The 15,609-nt window shown below is 48.7% G+C and overlaps 5 protein-coding genes across 5 annotated transcripts; 4 read left to right on the top strand and 1 right to left on the bottom strand.

Moving 5' to 3' along the window:
• Positions 1 to 1,154: 1,154 nt before the first annotated feature.
• FPSE_08743 (uncharacterized protein) lies at positions 1,155 to 4,641 on the top strand (the record flags this gene model as incomplete). The annotated part of the gene is made up of 3 exons (XM_009261861.1): positions 1,155 to 1,358; positions 1,409 to 1,608; positions 1,662 to 4,641. 3 exons carry the CDS (start codon positions 1,155 to 1,157, stop codon positions 4,639 to 4,641), a joined length of 3,384 nt encoding a protein of 1,127 aa, XP_009260136.1.
• A 519-nt stretch (positions 4,642 to 5,160) lies between these two features.
• Positions 5,161 to 6,161, bottom strand: FPSE_08744 (uncharacterized protein; the record flags this gene model as incomplete). The annotated part of the gene is made up of 2 exons (XM_009261862.1): positions 5,161 to 5,494; positions 5,545 to 6,161. 2 exons carry the CDS (start codon positions 6,159 to 6,161, stop codon positions 5,161 to 5,163), a joined length of 951 nt encoding a protein of 316 aa, XP_009260137.1.
• Positions 6,162 to 7,658: 1,497 nt separating this feature from the next.
• Positions 7,659 to 9,020, top strand: FPSE_08745 (uncharacterized protein; the record flags this gene model as incomplete). Its single annotated transcript, XM_009261863.1, has 3 exons — positions 7,659 to 7,723; positions 7,782 to 7,962; positions 8,016 to 9,020. The coding sequence occupies 3 exons, from the start codon at positions 7,659 to 7,661 to the stop codon at positions 9,018 to 9,020; spliced, it is 1,251 nt and encodes a 416-aa protein (XP_009260138.1).
• Positions 9,021 to 10,077: 1,057 nt separating this feature from the next.
• FPSE_08746 (uncharacterized protein) lies at positions 10,078 to 12,601 on the top strand (the record flags this gene model as incomplete). The annotated part of the gene is made up of 4 exons (XM_009261864.1): positions 10,078 to 10,583; positions 10,638 to 11,264; positions 11,316 to 11,829; positions 11,879 to 12,601. 4 exons carry the CDS (start codon positions 10,078 to 10,080, stop codon positions 12,599 to 12,601), a joined length of 2,370 nt encoding a protein of 789 aa, XP_009260139.1.
• A 1,391-nt stretch (positions 12,602 to 13,992) lies between these two features.
• Positions 13,993 to 14,343, top strand: FPSE_08747 (uncharacterized protein; the record flags this gene model as incomplete). Its single annotated transcript, XM_009261865.1, has 1 exon — positions 13,993 to 14,343. The coding sequence occupies one exon, from the start codon at positions 13,993 to 13,995 to the stop codon at positions 14,341 to 14,343; it is 351 nt and encodes a 116-aa protein (XP_009260140.1).
• Between the last annotated feature and the right edge of the window lie 1,266 nt (positions 14,344 to 15,609).

The following is a 15,609-nucleotide window of genomic DNA, read 5'->3' as shown; positions in this document are numbered from 1 at the left end:
CAAGGGCAATCAACGTCTGTCCCCGTGCGTACCTAGGTAGCAAGTGAAAATAAAAAAAGAAGAGATCCGTGACCGCAGCTGCCATGCAATAATCCGTCACACACCCAATGACCTCACAGTCTCGGTGCAAATATTCTCTTTCTGTCTTGTTTGATTGCACGTTTGTATAACGCCAAGCTGCCAAGACACCATGATACCCACTGTGCGCACCACCAGGCAGTCTCGCGATTGTGTTTTTAACCATCGTAGTTACGAGGTACCTCTATCCGCTTCGAAGTTTCTATTGGTAAAATGACTAGGATCTTGATCATGGGTAGAATCTAGAAGAAACGCACCGACTGCTTTAAAAGATATTAGGCGAAGATTCTTGTTTGTTGTTTTATACTGTCGCTTTGAAGCTTGATGTAGAGGAACCGGCAGTTGTGAATTCATCTAGCAGGACTCCTAGTTTACTCTCGGAGACAACCGAAAAAATACAGTGGTCTTGACTTGCGATTATCACCTGGGTACTCTAAATGCCCGCTGTAATTTAGAGGCTCAACATCTTCCCAGGTAGTTATCTACAGGGATTGGTAGGGCCGCATTTCCAGGCAGGGTGCAGGTGGAGAAACACCAACTCTAACTAAATTGTGGCGTATCTCAACCGTACATACACTAACTTGCCAACGCCAAGAAACCCCGAGCATGGCAACGACTCAAGTTCCGCTCCGGGCGAGAGAGCTTGAGAACAAGCAAACATCTTGCTCGATGCCACTCAGTGCATGACGGTCGGTCCAATTTCAAGATTTCAAAACTATATATGGCCTCTCCCTCCCCCGCACCCCACAAAGATGTTTGTTTGTTCATTAAGTTTAGAGTTATCATCCACCAAACTGTTGAAAGCATCTCGACTACCGATACGCTTTCCACTTACATCACATTCCATTAACTCTATCTTTTCTATTTTGATATACAATATATCATCCATGGCACTCAAGTAGCTTATGGATTATTTTGTCTACCTCCATACCTAAAGCATCCCACATACAACAACACTCATAGATCGACCCTCACACACTCGTACCAAGCATAAGGATCACAAACAAAAGTTTCCAGCTTTATCCCCCTTCCCCTTCTCTCCCTTCCAGGTCATCTTCCTTCCCAATTGATCGACCATGGCGGCAGAATATCCCAAGCACCCGTTCCTCCTCACTGTCGAGGAGACGGCCGAAGCTCTTGGTACCAGCACCGACAAGGGTCTTACAAGCCAACAAGTAGCTGAAGCCCAGGCAAAATACCCAAAGAATGAGCTCGATGTCGGAGGTACTATACCTTGGTATAGTATCTTGACCAAGCAATTGCTGAATGCCATGATCATTGTAAGTTTATTTGTCCAACTCGCGCAATTGACTATGCTAATTCGCAACAGGTTCTTGCTTTTGCTATGGCTCTCAGTTTCGGTATAAAGGACTACATCGAAGGTGGTGTGCTTGTCTTTGTTATCGTTCTCAATGTCACAATTGGTTTCTGGCAAGAGTACCGCGCTGAGAAGCGCATGGATGCTCTCAGAGCTCTCTCCTCTCCCAGTGCCATGGTTCTCCGTGACGGAAAGACTCAAGTTATTTCCAAGTAAGTTTGAAAGCAACGAACATCCCTGACATCAAATCTAACCAATCCAACAGCCCTGAAGTCGTTCCCGGAGATATCGTCCTTCTCAAGATGGGTGACACTGTCCCTGCCGATCTCCGTCTATTCGAAGCCATGAACCTTGCCTGCGAGGAAGGTCAACTCACTGGCGAATCCATCCCCGTCGAAAAGATCTCCGATAACAATATTACTGCTCCTGGCACCGAGAAGCTGGTCCAATCTGAGGATGAGATCGGCATTGGTGACCGTGTCAACATGGCCTATGCTACTACCGTTGTCCGAAAGGGTCGTGGTCGTGGTATTGTCACTTCTACTGGTATGTCCACCGAGGTCGGCAAGATTGCCGCTTCCACCTCCAAGAAGACACGCAAGGCCGGTCGCTCCATGAACTACAAGAAGTATGGAAAGAAGCAGCCTTTCGTTGGTGCCTCAAAGCGTACCTGGGATGTAATTGGCAAGTTCTTGGGCCTTACCGAGGGAACTCCCCTGCAGCGAAAGCTCTCTGCCCTTGCCTACGTTCTCTTTGGCTGTGCCATCATCCTCGCCATTGTTGTGTTTGCCGTCAACAAGTTTGACATGAAGAACGAGGTCATCATTTACGCTACTTCTTTGGGTATCGCCATTATCCCCGAGTCCCTGGTCGCTGTCTTGACCATTACCATGGTCGTTGCTGTTACTGTTATGCGAAAGGCCAATGTCGTCGTCCGTGATCTTTCTGCCCTTGAGGCTCTCGGAGGAGTCACAAACATTTGCTCCGACAAGACTGGTACTCTGACCGAGGGTGCTATGATTGTTCGCAAAGCCTGGATCCCCTCTTCCCACATCTACACTGTCCGCGACTCCCAGAGCCCCAACGACCCAACAAAGGGCCGAGTCACCTACTCCAAGCAGAACGATTCCGAGCCCGAAGAGCCTCCTGCTCCTCGTGACTACGACCGCGAGCGAAGTGCTGCTGTACTCAAGTTTGATGTGCCCGATGAGAAGCTTAATCAGAACAACAACGCCCCTACCAAGCAGGCCGAGCCTGAGGTTGAGTGCGAAATGACCGATGAGCTCAACGCTTTCTTACTCTCTTCTGCCCTCTGTAACTTGGCTACAGTTCGCTACGATGAGGAGGAGGAGAAGTGGCAAGTTACTGGTGAGCCCACCGAGATTGCTCTTCAGGTCTTTACCCACCGCTTCAACTCTGGCAAGAAGACTCTCGAAGGCCAAGGCTGGAAGCAGACTGCCGAATTCCCCTTTGACAGCTCCATCAAGCGCATGTCTGTTATCTACGATGCCCCTGAGGGAGCCAGCGGATCTATTATTGAGACTCAGAACTCCATGGTCTTTACCAAGGGTGCTGTCGAGCGTGTTCTGGACCTTTGCGACTACGCTGGCACTGGAGCCGACCAGCAGCCCATGACCGAAGAACTCAAGGAAGCCGTCCTCACTCAAATGAACAACCTTGCTTCTCAGGGTCAACGTGTTCTCGCTATCGCTTACCGCCCTTGGGACGGTCGCTTCACTGCCAAGCAGGCTTCCTCACCCGCCGAGGATGAGAAGCTTCGTACTGAGGTCGAACAGGGCCTCATCCTTCTTGGTCTTGCCGGTATCTACGATCCCCCTCGTCGCGAAACCAAGCCCTCTATTGCTGAGTGTTCCAACGCTGGTATCCGTGTTCACATGCTTACTGGTGACCACCCTGAAACTGCCAAGGCTATTGCTAAGGAAGTTGGTATTATTCCCAAGAATATGGGCATCCTGCCTGACCACGTCGCCAAGTCTATTGTTCAAAAGGCCACTGACTTTGACCGCATGACTGATGAGGAGATTGACGCTCTTGAGGAACTTCCTCTGGTTATCGCTCGTTGTGCTCCCGACACCAAGACTCGCATGATTGACGCTCTTCGTCGACGTGGTGCCTTTATGGCCATGACTGGTGATGGTGTCAACGATGCCCCTTCTCTTTCTCGTGCCGATGTCGGTATTGCTATGGGTTCTGGTTCTGATGTTGCCAAGTCTGCTTCCAAGATCGTGCTCACTGATGACAAGTTTAACTCTATCGTCGCCGCTATTCGTGAAGGTCGTCGCATGTTTGACAACATCCAAAAGTTTGTCCTTCATCTTCTTACCTCCAACGTTGGTGAAGTTATCCTCCTGGTCTGTGGTCTTGCCTTTGTCGATGACAGTGGGTTCTCCGTTTTCCCCGTCTCGCCTCTGCAAATTATCTGGATCAACATGGCTACTTCCTCTTTCCCTGCCTTCGGACTTGGTCGTGAGCAGGGTGCTCAGGATATCATGCGCAAACCTCCTCAAGACAAGAAGCGTGGTGTCTTTACCAACCAAATCATTGTTGATATGATTGTCTACGGTATCATCATGGGTGCTTGCACCATGTGCACTTTCGTCATTGTCATCTACGGCGCCAACGGTGGAAACTTGGGTGAGGAGTGCAACCAGCGATACTCCGAAGCATGTATCCCCGTTTTCAAGGCTCGTGCCGCTACATTTGCCGAACTCACTTGGCTCATCCTCATCTCTGCCTGGGAGTTCAAGAGTCTGCGCCGCTCCATCTTCCGCCTCAATCCCGATGATGACAGCCGATTCCCTGTTTTCAAGGATATCTATTCCAACCGCTTCCTCTTCTGGTCCGTCATCCTTGGCGGTCTGTCTGTCTTCCCTGTTGTCTACATCCCTGTCCTGAACCACAAGTTCTTCAAGCACACAGGCATCACATGGGAGTGGGCTCTGTCCGTTGGCTTCACTATTGTCTTTGTTGCTGGTATTGAGCTCTGGAAGATGACCAAGCGACACTTCCATCTTCTCGAGGACGCTCCTGTCCGACGAGGCGTTTGGGGCCAAGGTGGAGATGACGCTGGTCGACTTGGTCGAACCATGTCTTTCTCCAGCTTCAAAACCTGGGCCTCCTTCTCTCGCAAGGACACCGGCGAGTCTCTTGGAAAGCGAGACACTTCTCGCGGACCATCCGAACGACATATTGTGCCTCAAGGCCTTGCTGCCACCGAGGCTTAATCTTATGAATTGCATATTTATGAAGGTGATATTATGGGGAGGAGAATCTAAAAAGTAATGATAGATGAGGGAGATTTGGAGTCTCTATTTGGAGAGATCTCGGCGAGTAGAAGGATTCTGACGAATTCCTTTCTGCCACTGCAAAGATGTTATGTTGATATCACCTGTGCTTTTTTATTTACATTGTTGGCCCTCATAGGGGGTTATAGATATCCCGCTGTCCAGCACATAAATCGCTGGCGCGAAATGCATTATTTCTTCTAAAATTCCGTCTTTCTTAGTGACATTTCCATCTAAATTTAATTGATCACGTCGCTATTTCCATCGTGCTTATTGTTCAACTTGGCATGCAAACAAACGCACAGTTATCATGCTTGGCTTCTGATAAACATGTACTGTATTGTATTGATGTACCTACCTTTACTCCATCTTAAACTATGCACTTGTTCCTCATACCATTGGGTGAGAAAACATCAAGGAAGCCGGTGCAACGACGACTAGAACCATTTTCTGACTACTCTATATAACCAACTTAACAAACACAGCCAGTATCAGCGCCAAACACCCGACGCTCGGAAGACTGACTTTCGAGTGTGAGGCACTGTTCTCGCCTGTGGTGTTCAGCCCCAGATATTGCGCACCTATAGTCGTAAGCGAGCCGCTGCTAGAAAGGAACGCAGCGTTGGGGCCAACGTTGGATACATCAGATCGAAACGCTCCGAAGTAAGTGTATCGACCAATAAATTCCGACTCATCGAACCACTTGAGAGTCTGCTTAAAGAATGAGTCCGTGGGCTTAGGATCTTGATGAGCGTAAGCGTATTCTGTGACCCAGATGGAAGCATTAGGCCATCTAAACGATTCGTTAGCTAGGAATGCTGCTTTACACGGAATAATACATACTCGGCTAGACGTTCACCAATGTGAGAAGCCAGACCCTCAAAGTTGTCATACCAATGCACAGGTAGATAATCCCATGTGCAATTCCTCTTAGGACCACCTCGACTCTTGATCTCTGTGCAGTTTCCGAGGAATTGCCTCAGCCATGGCATACCACCCCATCCACCGGTACAAGCAGGGAGGCCGAGCTTTATACCCATCTCGCCCAGGGGTTCAAAGTTGGCAACCCAAGCTTCAGCAGCATCCTTTGGCTTGATGTTGCTTCCGCCGACGTCGTTTCCAGCATCTGGCTCGTTGAATCCAAGAACATGAGTGATGTTTATCCCGTCGTTTATAAGGCCCTTGACATTCTGAAGAAAGGTCGTGTCGCTGTTATCAGACCCAACTCCCCACATCATAGGTACGAATTCGAACTTTTCCTGGGAAATGTCTTTGTATACCGGCGAAGGTTGGTCTTCGTAATTGTAGTACCATGTGATGTCGCCGCCGTTCTGGGCCCATATCTTGTCGTCTTGTGGTTCTTGTTTGTTGTGGACGTAGCAAAGTCCTCTCTTATCATCGCTGGTAGCAGTCGCGACACTGACTAGTAGAAGAGATAGTAGATGCTTCGAAAGTGCCATAATGAATGTGTTTTTGGAGTCTGGTTCCAAGAAGTGGAAATAAGTGAATGTAGATTGTCAGTGCCCAGGTAATGAGTGAAGATTTGTTTGTCGTAGCCAGAGCTATATGCGTCCGTTCGCCCGAGGTGATCGATATCTATCCTGAGGATCTCTGGTGGTGTTGAGCTTTGATGGTCGATCAAGTTGGGGTGAGCTTTCAGGAATAGAATTGATGAACCTGCAAAGGCAAGAGATAGGAAAGAGTGTTGTTTTACACTTGTAGCTTCGTTGCGCTTACAGTATAAGAGAAATTAATGAATGAATTAGTCGACAGAGACATCACAACGAAAGAGTTCAGGGGGGACGGGGTGATTGCTTGTGTATATAAGAACCTGATCCTCAGAGCATCCACCCTCTTTCAAATCGTTTTCAGGTCCAAGATTTCACACAACTTAGTTTGAATAGATGGCTTGTGGCCAATCGCCGAAAATGGGTATGGTATGAAGCTATCCGGCCCGTTGGTTCTTTCATGGCCGGATGGGGAAGACGACCATCTCAACAAGGGTCTAGACAATCAGACGCTAGGGACTCCCGAGAAGCCGACCTGAAGATCCGATGGTTGCTATTGGATTATGCCTATCATCCAGGAACGAGTACCACGCTACTCTGTACCGTAGGTCCTGTTAGGTGTGTTGGCCATGTTTCTCGACCATGTGGCTGATCCAGCTGCACAGTGGGCTTCGTACCAGGTTGGTGGGTTTGTTTGTTACTGTCGCAGGGATGCTCAGTTGGACTTCAGATTGAGATGGTATCCAATCTAGCAGCACTTGCCCATGCCCCTGTATCCAATTCTTGAACAAACAGCATATTTCACGAGCCTACAGGGTAACCTGGAAGCCAAAGATTGTTGCTATATAAAAGTAGATACTCTAGACTGACCATCAAATTCCTATATTTGTTCTTCAGTCTAGCTTCGTATTGCATTCCAGTCACAGTGATTGCCAGTTGTGCAGGACCAGTACTATCGAAACAATAGTGATTGTGTAAATAATGAAGTTGGGTGAAGACAATAGTTGGTACAAGATGTCAAACGGCGAATTCAGAATTTCAGCAAAACTTATTCATGGTTCAAGTAACTGAAAGAAGACGTATGGGTGATATCGAACTCTCGAGTCTTTTTGGTCTCGGTTAAATGTTGTTCTGTCTGCAGATAAAGGTCACTTGTCTCTGGAATGCCATCGCTTAACGATATCAGAGACGTCAAGTTAATAGTACCGGCCCCACAAAATAGATAATCACCCCGGAACCTCGGGAAGTGGCTATTCGAGACCTCGGCTTAACCCCACACATTTGAAGTACCGTGTAGCTTCCGTGGGAGTTCAACCCCAGACCCCTCCCATGATGAACTTCGCCTCGGCATCTTTTCTCCTATTTTAATGCCAATTGCGCTGTCGCTTCATTCTTTCCATTTGATCTGCAACATAATTCTCTTGAATCATATACACATACACATATACAATGGCTGCTGAACGTATTGGCTCAATCATCAAGCACCTGGCCCCTGGGTCAGCGCTTAACAGCATGTGAGTTGCCGTTGTCGCTAACCGATACGATGTAAACAAACTGACAACGGTCCAACAGCCAGTCCAAGAACCCCGATGATATCGTCATCACTCTCGCAGTGCGAACACCGCTCACAAAGGCCAAGAAGGGCGGCTTCAAGGACACATCACTTGAATACATGGTCTATGCTATTCTGAAGCAAGTCCGAGAACGATCGAACCTTGACCCTGCCCTTGTTGAGGATATCTGCCTCGGAAACGTGCGTCGCGATTCCTGCCATCGTATAACGAGCGCTTACTGACATTCTTTCAGGTCTCTGATGCCAAGGCCGCCTACAAGGTCCGCGCCTCTGCTCTCGCCGCTGGTTTCCCCAACACCGCCGGTGCCTCTTCCATCAACCGATTCTGCTCCTCCGGTCTCAAGGCCACCGCCGATATCGCCCACTCCATCTCCAATGGCTCCATCGAGGTCGGTATCGCCATGGGCGCCGAACAGATGTCCATCGGTGGCGACACGCTTGACAAGCCCTTCGACGAGGCCGTTACCTCACAAAGCCAAGAGGCTGTCGACTGTATGCAGCCCATGGGTTGGACAAGCGAGAACGTGAGCAATGACTTTGGCGTTACACGTGAGATGATGGACAAGTTCGCCGCCGGAAGCTTCCAGAAGGCTGAGGCTGCGCAAAAGGCTGGTTGGTTCGCAGATGAAATTGTGCCCATTACCACCAAGGTCAAGGGCCCTGATGGCCAGGAGAAGGAGGTCACCCTTACGCAAGATGAGGGTATCCGACCCGGTACCACTGCCGAGAGCCTCTCCAAGATTCGCGCTGCTTTCCCTCAATGGGGTGGAGCCACCACCGGCGGTAACGCCAGTCAGATCACCGACGGAGCTGCCGCCGTGTTGTTGATGAAGCGATCTACTGCCATTAAGCTGGGTCAGCCTATCATGGCCAAGTATGTTGGATCTACTGTTGCTGGTCTTGCCCCTCGTATCATGGGTATTGGCCCCAGCGTCGCCATTCCTAAGCTCCTCGCCCAGCACAACATCTCGATGGATGATATTGATATCGTTGAGATCAACGAGGCCTTTGCTTCCATGGCTGTTTACTGCCAGGACAAGCTTGGCCTCACATCAGAAAAGCTTAACCCCCGTGGAGGAGCTATTGCTCTGGGTCACCCCCTGGGTGCTACTGGCGCCAGACAGATTGTGACAGGTCTGGCTGAGTGCAGGCGGCAGAAGAAGAAGATGCTTCTGACAAGCATGTGTATCGGCACAGGCCAGGGCATGGCTGGTCTGTTCGTGAACGAGCAGGTCTAGAGCGGTCAATGCATAGCCAGGTGCTGGGTTCTTAATTATGTAACAACAACAGATCTCGATACGATCTACGAGTCGGTTGGAGATACGATATCCTGATGAGCGAGAATACTGGATTTGAAAGCATAAAATATTGTTCCTTTTTTTAGCATTATTGAGATTACAAAAATACATATTGGTGAAACCTTCTATCAGAGCTATTTACCTTTCAAGAACATCAAACTGAGTTGTCTCATCGACGTGTCAAGCTATCGGGGCCGATTACAAATGATCATGAACTTTGAAGTCATTTATTTCGCGGCCAAAGTCGGGTTCAACAGCAGCAACTTGATCACCCCAAGTCGCTACACAGTCCGTGCAGTTGCAGGGATCGCTGAACAACACGAGGTTGGCCATTCGCTGACATTCCTTGAAGCAGTTGTGGTCACCCCGCCAGAGCTTAGAAGTCACCCGGAGGCTTTTGCTCTGATGTCACTGAAGGGTCCCCCCGTAAGCGGTCAAAGATGGGCATCCTGCAGCCATTGCGTGGGTGGCATTTCGCAATGGTTGATACTGATTGGCCTAAAAGCTGCGACTAGATCTGAAATTGGGGGGCCACCAGGGATGAGAAACTGCCTGATCATTACGCACAGCGAGTCAAGGGACCAGGCAATGGGATGCTACCCTTGGAATGGGTTTAGTTACTCCTCGTCCTCCTACCTTGGGAAGCTTTAGCGAGACATGAATTTTCGATCTTTTGTCTTTTACCTAAGTACTCAGTCTTTTCTTGTCATTTCCTTTCTTCTTGAGCTTTCCATAGTCAGTTTCGCAGAGTCTCACCTTCCCAATTCCATGCGTTGCTCTCCATTATCTGTGTACTTGCCGAACTCCAAGCCGGCATCTTTTTGCCGACGATCGTCGACTGCATTCTGCGCCATCGCAAACAGGAAACCCGCATAAAAACAAAGCTCAAATATAGATTGCTGGAAATATTCTCATAGTAGAAGTATCAGAAAACACAAACCGACCGAGTCGATTTCCCTAACGATCGTACGCTGCGACGAGATCGATATTCGCGACCATGGCGAATCGACCCTCCCACAGCCGAACCAATTCGTCGACAGACCATCGTCCTGCTCAGCCAAGTACTCTTCGTCAAACCGTTAACCGGAACCAAAATGATGCATCGGCGACCGGAAACCCCGCGCCGCCAGAGTCGCCAGGACATCCCCACGGGGCCACCATAGACGAGATCTTCGCCAATGAATCTACACCTCTGATTGACGGGAACAACCAACGTCCAAGTCAGCGCCGAGGCAGCGTTCATCCTGCCCACCCTGGTGTCTGCAGCCATGGCACTTTCAGTCCGCGACCCATGAGCCCGACATTGACTATGAGGAGTACCGACGAGGATGGCAGCGAGACCGCGGGATCGGGAACGCACATTCCTGTACTGGACAATGCCATCACGACAATCGTGGGCCATGAGGATTGGAAGAAGTGGTTGAAAAAGAGGATGCGAACAAAGACCATGGGTCACAGCAGTGTGCTTGCTGAACAAGCTGGTATCGAAGATACAGCCTTTATGTGAAAGCTACCAACGTCGAATGGTCATGGAAAAGCTTGCTAATCTTTGAATAGGTACATGGCCTACTACATTCCCTGCCTGAACTGGATGCGCCAGTACAAAGCCTCATACCTCCGAGGCGATCTCATCGCAGCCGTCACCATGGCCTCGTTTTATTTACCGATGGCCCTGTCTCTCGCTGCAAACCTTGCCCACGTCCCTCCAATCCACGGTCTTTATGCTTTCGTTTTCAACCCGTTCATCTACGCTTTACTCGGATCTTGCCCACAGATGGTTGTCGGCCCAGAAGCTGCAGGTTCACTTCTTGTCGGTACTGTTGTCAAGCAGAACGTTGGCTCTGGAGATGACGAAGACAATGACATGCTCCATGCGCAGATCTGCGGTATTGTCGCAGGTATGGCGGGTGCAATGGTTGTCATTGCTGGTCTTGCGCGACTTGGTTTCATGGACAGTGTGCTCAGCAAACCTTTTCTGCGCGGCTTCATCAGTGCGATTGGTTTCGTCATTGCCGTTGACCAGCTGATTCCTGAATTAGGACTCGCTGAGTTGGCTGACAAGGCGGGCGTTAGCCATGGTAGCCCTGTAGAAAAGATTAGGTTCATCATTGGCAATGTCGACAAGGCGCATGGGTTAACATTCGCCGTTGCCGGAATTAGCTTCCTTGTCATCATGATTTGCCGGTAAGTGACGCTATATGGCTGGTTTGCGCACAACGTTGACTGAGGATTTAGTGAACTCAAAAACCGACTCCAGCCCCGATACCCCGGTGTGGCGTACATCCCTGATCGATTTATTGTCGTCGTTGTATCTGCGATTCTCTGCTGGCAACTGGACTGGGAGAACCAGGGTGTTGAAATTCTCGGAACAGTCAAGGCTGCCAACGGTCAGTTGCTTGCTTTCCAATGGCCTTTCAAGCTGCAGCATATGCCACACATTCGAAGTGCCATGTCGACTTCTTTCCTGATTGCGCTTCTTGGATTCTTTGAGTCTTCCGTCGCCGCCAAAAGTCTGGGTTCGAGCGAGACTATTCAGGGCATTCAATTGAGCGCGAACCGAGAAATGATTGCACTCGGCATTGCCAATATGGTTGGTGGCTGCTTCATGAGCTTGCCAGCATTTGGTGGTTACGGTCGAAGCAAGGTGAATAAGAGCACCGGTGGCAAGAGTCCCGCTAGTTCCATGTTCCTAAGCATCATCTCTTTGCTCTCGATTTTCTTCCTTCTTCCATACTTTTACTACCTGCCAGTAAGTCACAGATGCACCTAGCATTGCCGCATGAGCTAACACTGCAAAGAAACCCGTTCTTTCATCCATGATTTCTGTCGTGGCTTACTCGCTGATAGAAGAGGCGCCCCACGACATTAGCTTCTTCCTGAAGATTCGCGGCTGGACTGAACTGGGTCTTATGGCGGTTATTTTCCTGGCAACCATGTTCTACTCTCTCACACTTGGTATGGCGTTTGGTGTCGGAATCTCGATGCTCATGGTCATCAAGCATAGTACGCGACCACGAATCCAGATTCTGGGCCGAATCCCAGGAACCAACCGATTTGAGAACGCCGAAGGCGACAAGGCAAGCTTGGAGTTTGTTGAGGGTTGCCTTATTGTCAAGATTCCGGAGCCTTTGACATTCGCCAACACAGGAGAGCTCAAGTCCCGACTTCGTCGGCTGGAGCTTTATGGCACGTCAAAGGCTCACCCTGCCCTGCCTCGACTGCGTCACGCCGACATGAACCGAAACGTGATCTTCGATATCCACGGTGTGACGTCGATGGACGGGTCAGGTACCCAGGTCTTGGCAGAGATTGTTCGCAACTATACCGAACGAGGTGTGCGCGTCTACTTCTCTCGCTGCCCAGCCCGCAAGGATCACCCTGTATGGCGTTTGATGTCGAGCAGTGGCATTGTAGAGATGGCCGGCGACAGGCACTTTGTTAACGACGTTGAAGAGGCGCTGCGCTTAACCGAGTATGAGGAAAGCATCACCGGAGAGTCCAGCCGACATCGCGAGCTCTAGATACAGAATAAAAGAAGGGACCAGGGCGTTAGAATTTATTTTGATGCATAATTTTTGGGGTGTTGTAGATTGCGCAGAGGAGGTACCACTGTCATTGACGTTGGATCATGAGTTGAAATGAGCATTAGAATCAGCATGAGTGAGCAACATAAATTGAGAATAACATATATTACATGGAAACTCGGCGTTCTCCTTGGGTACAACCCCCTGAAGTGAGACTGCCCAGTTTGTCACACCCGCTTACTCTGATCGTATTTCGCCATGTTCTTTATTGTATTGCTGGACATTGATCTCTTGTCTGATCAATTCATCTGCAGACACACATCTACTCAAAAATCTATCTTTATTGTTGGATCTTGACCTTGGAGAAACATCTATTCATAAGGAAATTTGCTCCACCTGAGACCGCCATGGACGACAACACGCAAGACCAGGGGCAAAGAACTGTACCATCTTCTGATATGGATGCCATTGAGTTTTTGAGTCTCTTCCTCTAAAAACCAGGCATTTCGTCGAAGACCCTTCCAGGTTGCGAGCATTGCGGCAGTGCAAAGCTAAATATCACCCGACAGGACCCTCAAGTAATGGACAGTGTAGACGATGACAATGAGTCTGTTACCAGTTGTAGGTAAGTAGTGGCTCATCCAGATGGTCAATCCTTTTTCTATAGTCCTGAGTCAATAGAAAAAGCAAGGCTGATTTAAAGCGACAGTCTCCGCGACTTAACCGCGTCTATAACCTCGAGCATCTTTCAGTATAGACATATCAACGGTCGACCCTTCCAGCAGTCCAAAACCACCGAGTATTGGTCAGCCTGATCGTGCATTTATTGCCAATGAAAGTCTCACATGAATGTGTAGGGCACCTACTGATGATCACTTTCAGGAGGGACAAGACATATTATAATTCCGCTTCCCGTTACGACTTTTTCCAATCGCATAATAACCTTGAGATACCTTCAGACATCGATGTGCACTTCTTCTTCTGGACAACCAGCTACACCAGTCTCCCATCGGCGAGAATCCTCAGGTATGGAGCGACCAAGCACGATTATGAGAGACATGAATTTGACAGTGCTAGAGAATCCTCGATGTTGGCACCGGCACCGGAATGTGGGCTATGTATGCTTGACTACGCCTACAGACCCATATATCAGATGGCGAACTGATTGTATTAGTGACATGGCAGATGAGCACCCTTCTGACAAAGTAATCGGCATCGACATCTCGGCTGTTCAACCAGCATTCGTACCACCAAACTGCATTTTCCAGATTGATGACGCTCAACTTGACTGAACGTTTGAACCGAATGATTTTGACTTTATTCACCGCCGCTATCTCTACGGTGCCATTGATGACTGGGAGAAGCTCTTTAGTCAGGCTTATACCCACATGCGACCAGGCGGCTGGGTCGAAAGTCTCGAAATCGATATCGAAACACGAAGCGAGAACCCCGAAGTACAAAACGACAAGAATCATGTTTTCCGGAAGTGGTATCAGCTCTTCTTCGAATGCGGTCGCATGACTGGTCGAACCTTCGAGATTTCCAGGGATGGGCGCCAGGAACAATACATGCGAGAAGCAGGCTTTACAGATCTGGTGTCCAAGTCGTGGAAGGTGCTTATTGGAGGCTGGCCGCAGGATAAGAAGCTGAAGCAAGTTGGTTTCTACAATGGTGCTTTCATTGACCAGTCTATTGATGGCTTTGCTATCTTTCCGATTGGCGAGATATTGGGCTGGTAGTTCGATGAAGTCACGGTCCTGGTCAGTGAGATGAGGAAAGCATTTAGGGAGCCTAGATCCATGCCCTATCTCGTTGTGTATGTTTTCATCGCTTACAGATTGATCTTTGCGAACTGGAGTGTAGGCATATGGTTTATGGTCGAAAGCCTGAGACGGAGAACTTATGAGAATCCTGTTTATATAGTGAAGCCAAAGGTATTATATCTCTTCCCAATTTCTAAAAGTTTACTAGGAGGAATTAATTTTACATATGCTGCTATAAATGGTTCTTGATGCCGCGAGACACGCAGAAAGACCGGCTTAAAATGTCTTGCTTCGCCAAGTAGCCACTCGATTTCATCCAAGTCTATAATCCGAGTTTGAAAGGACCCATCACATGGATCCTTGAATTCATTAGTAAAGTTAAATCTCATGATTCGGGGAGTTAATCACAGTTATCGGTGTCTCCATCCGAGACTCCATAGCCAAGACGGGGCGTTAAGAACTCCCCGTATAGTACTTTGTTGATGACTGGTGACATGATATGTCTTGAGGCTCATTTTCTATCTATTCCTCAGGGTATCAGGGAAATTGGCCGCTTACAGCATAAGAGACTAAATTAGTAGGTCAGTTTATGTTGTTTAGACCAGACTCCTTAGACTGCTTATTTTTATACCCTAAGGCTTAGGAGGTCAACTTTTCTGACACCTACTAGCCATCAGGCCTCTAGTTATCTTGTACGTCAAAAGATGCTGCAGAAGAAAGTTATACTTAGACCGTCAGCTCGGGAGCACCGAAGTCTGTTGCAACGAAACAGCCCATGCATGCTGCATTTACCCCACGCTCAGTTATCCTTGGCAGAAACATTGGCTTTTCAATCAATCATCGTTGTAAAAATTCGGGTGCCTGGTAGTGAAGACAACGTCATGATCACGCTGCATGTACTAAACTGGGCGGTTAGCTTGGCATTAGAATCCTCCGTTGCATAGTCTCGTAACATGGCTGTTTGATGGGATTCATCGCCTGGTAGAGTATCACCAACGCAAATTAAGCTTGTTCTGACATGTTTGATCTAATTCGTTAGTCTGCTATTATAGGAAATAATAGTTGCAGTTCAAATGGAAATCCTCCACCTCAATCATTTTAAAACTATGGATATGATTCATGAACAAGAGAACGGCAACCATGTGAAAGAACCCTGAGCAGAGATAAGGATTGCCTTCGGTCTCTGTATGTTCAACCAGTCAACACTACCTATAAATGACGTTTCTCAGAGCCTCGTTCGGT

This window comes from Fusarium pseudograminearum, chromosome 2 (assembly GCF_000303195.2).
Source record: "Fusarium pseudograminearum CS3096 chromosome 2, whole genome shotgun sequence".
In the NCBI taxonomy this organism is placed as follows: Eukaryota; Fungi; Ascomycota; class Sordariomycetes; order Hypocreales; family Nectriaceae; genus Fusarium; species Fusarium pseudograminearum.
This window is presented reverse-complemented; position numbering and strand designations above follow the sequence as displayed.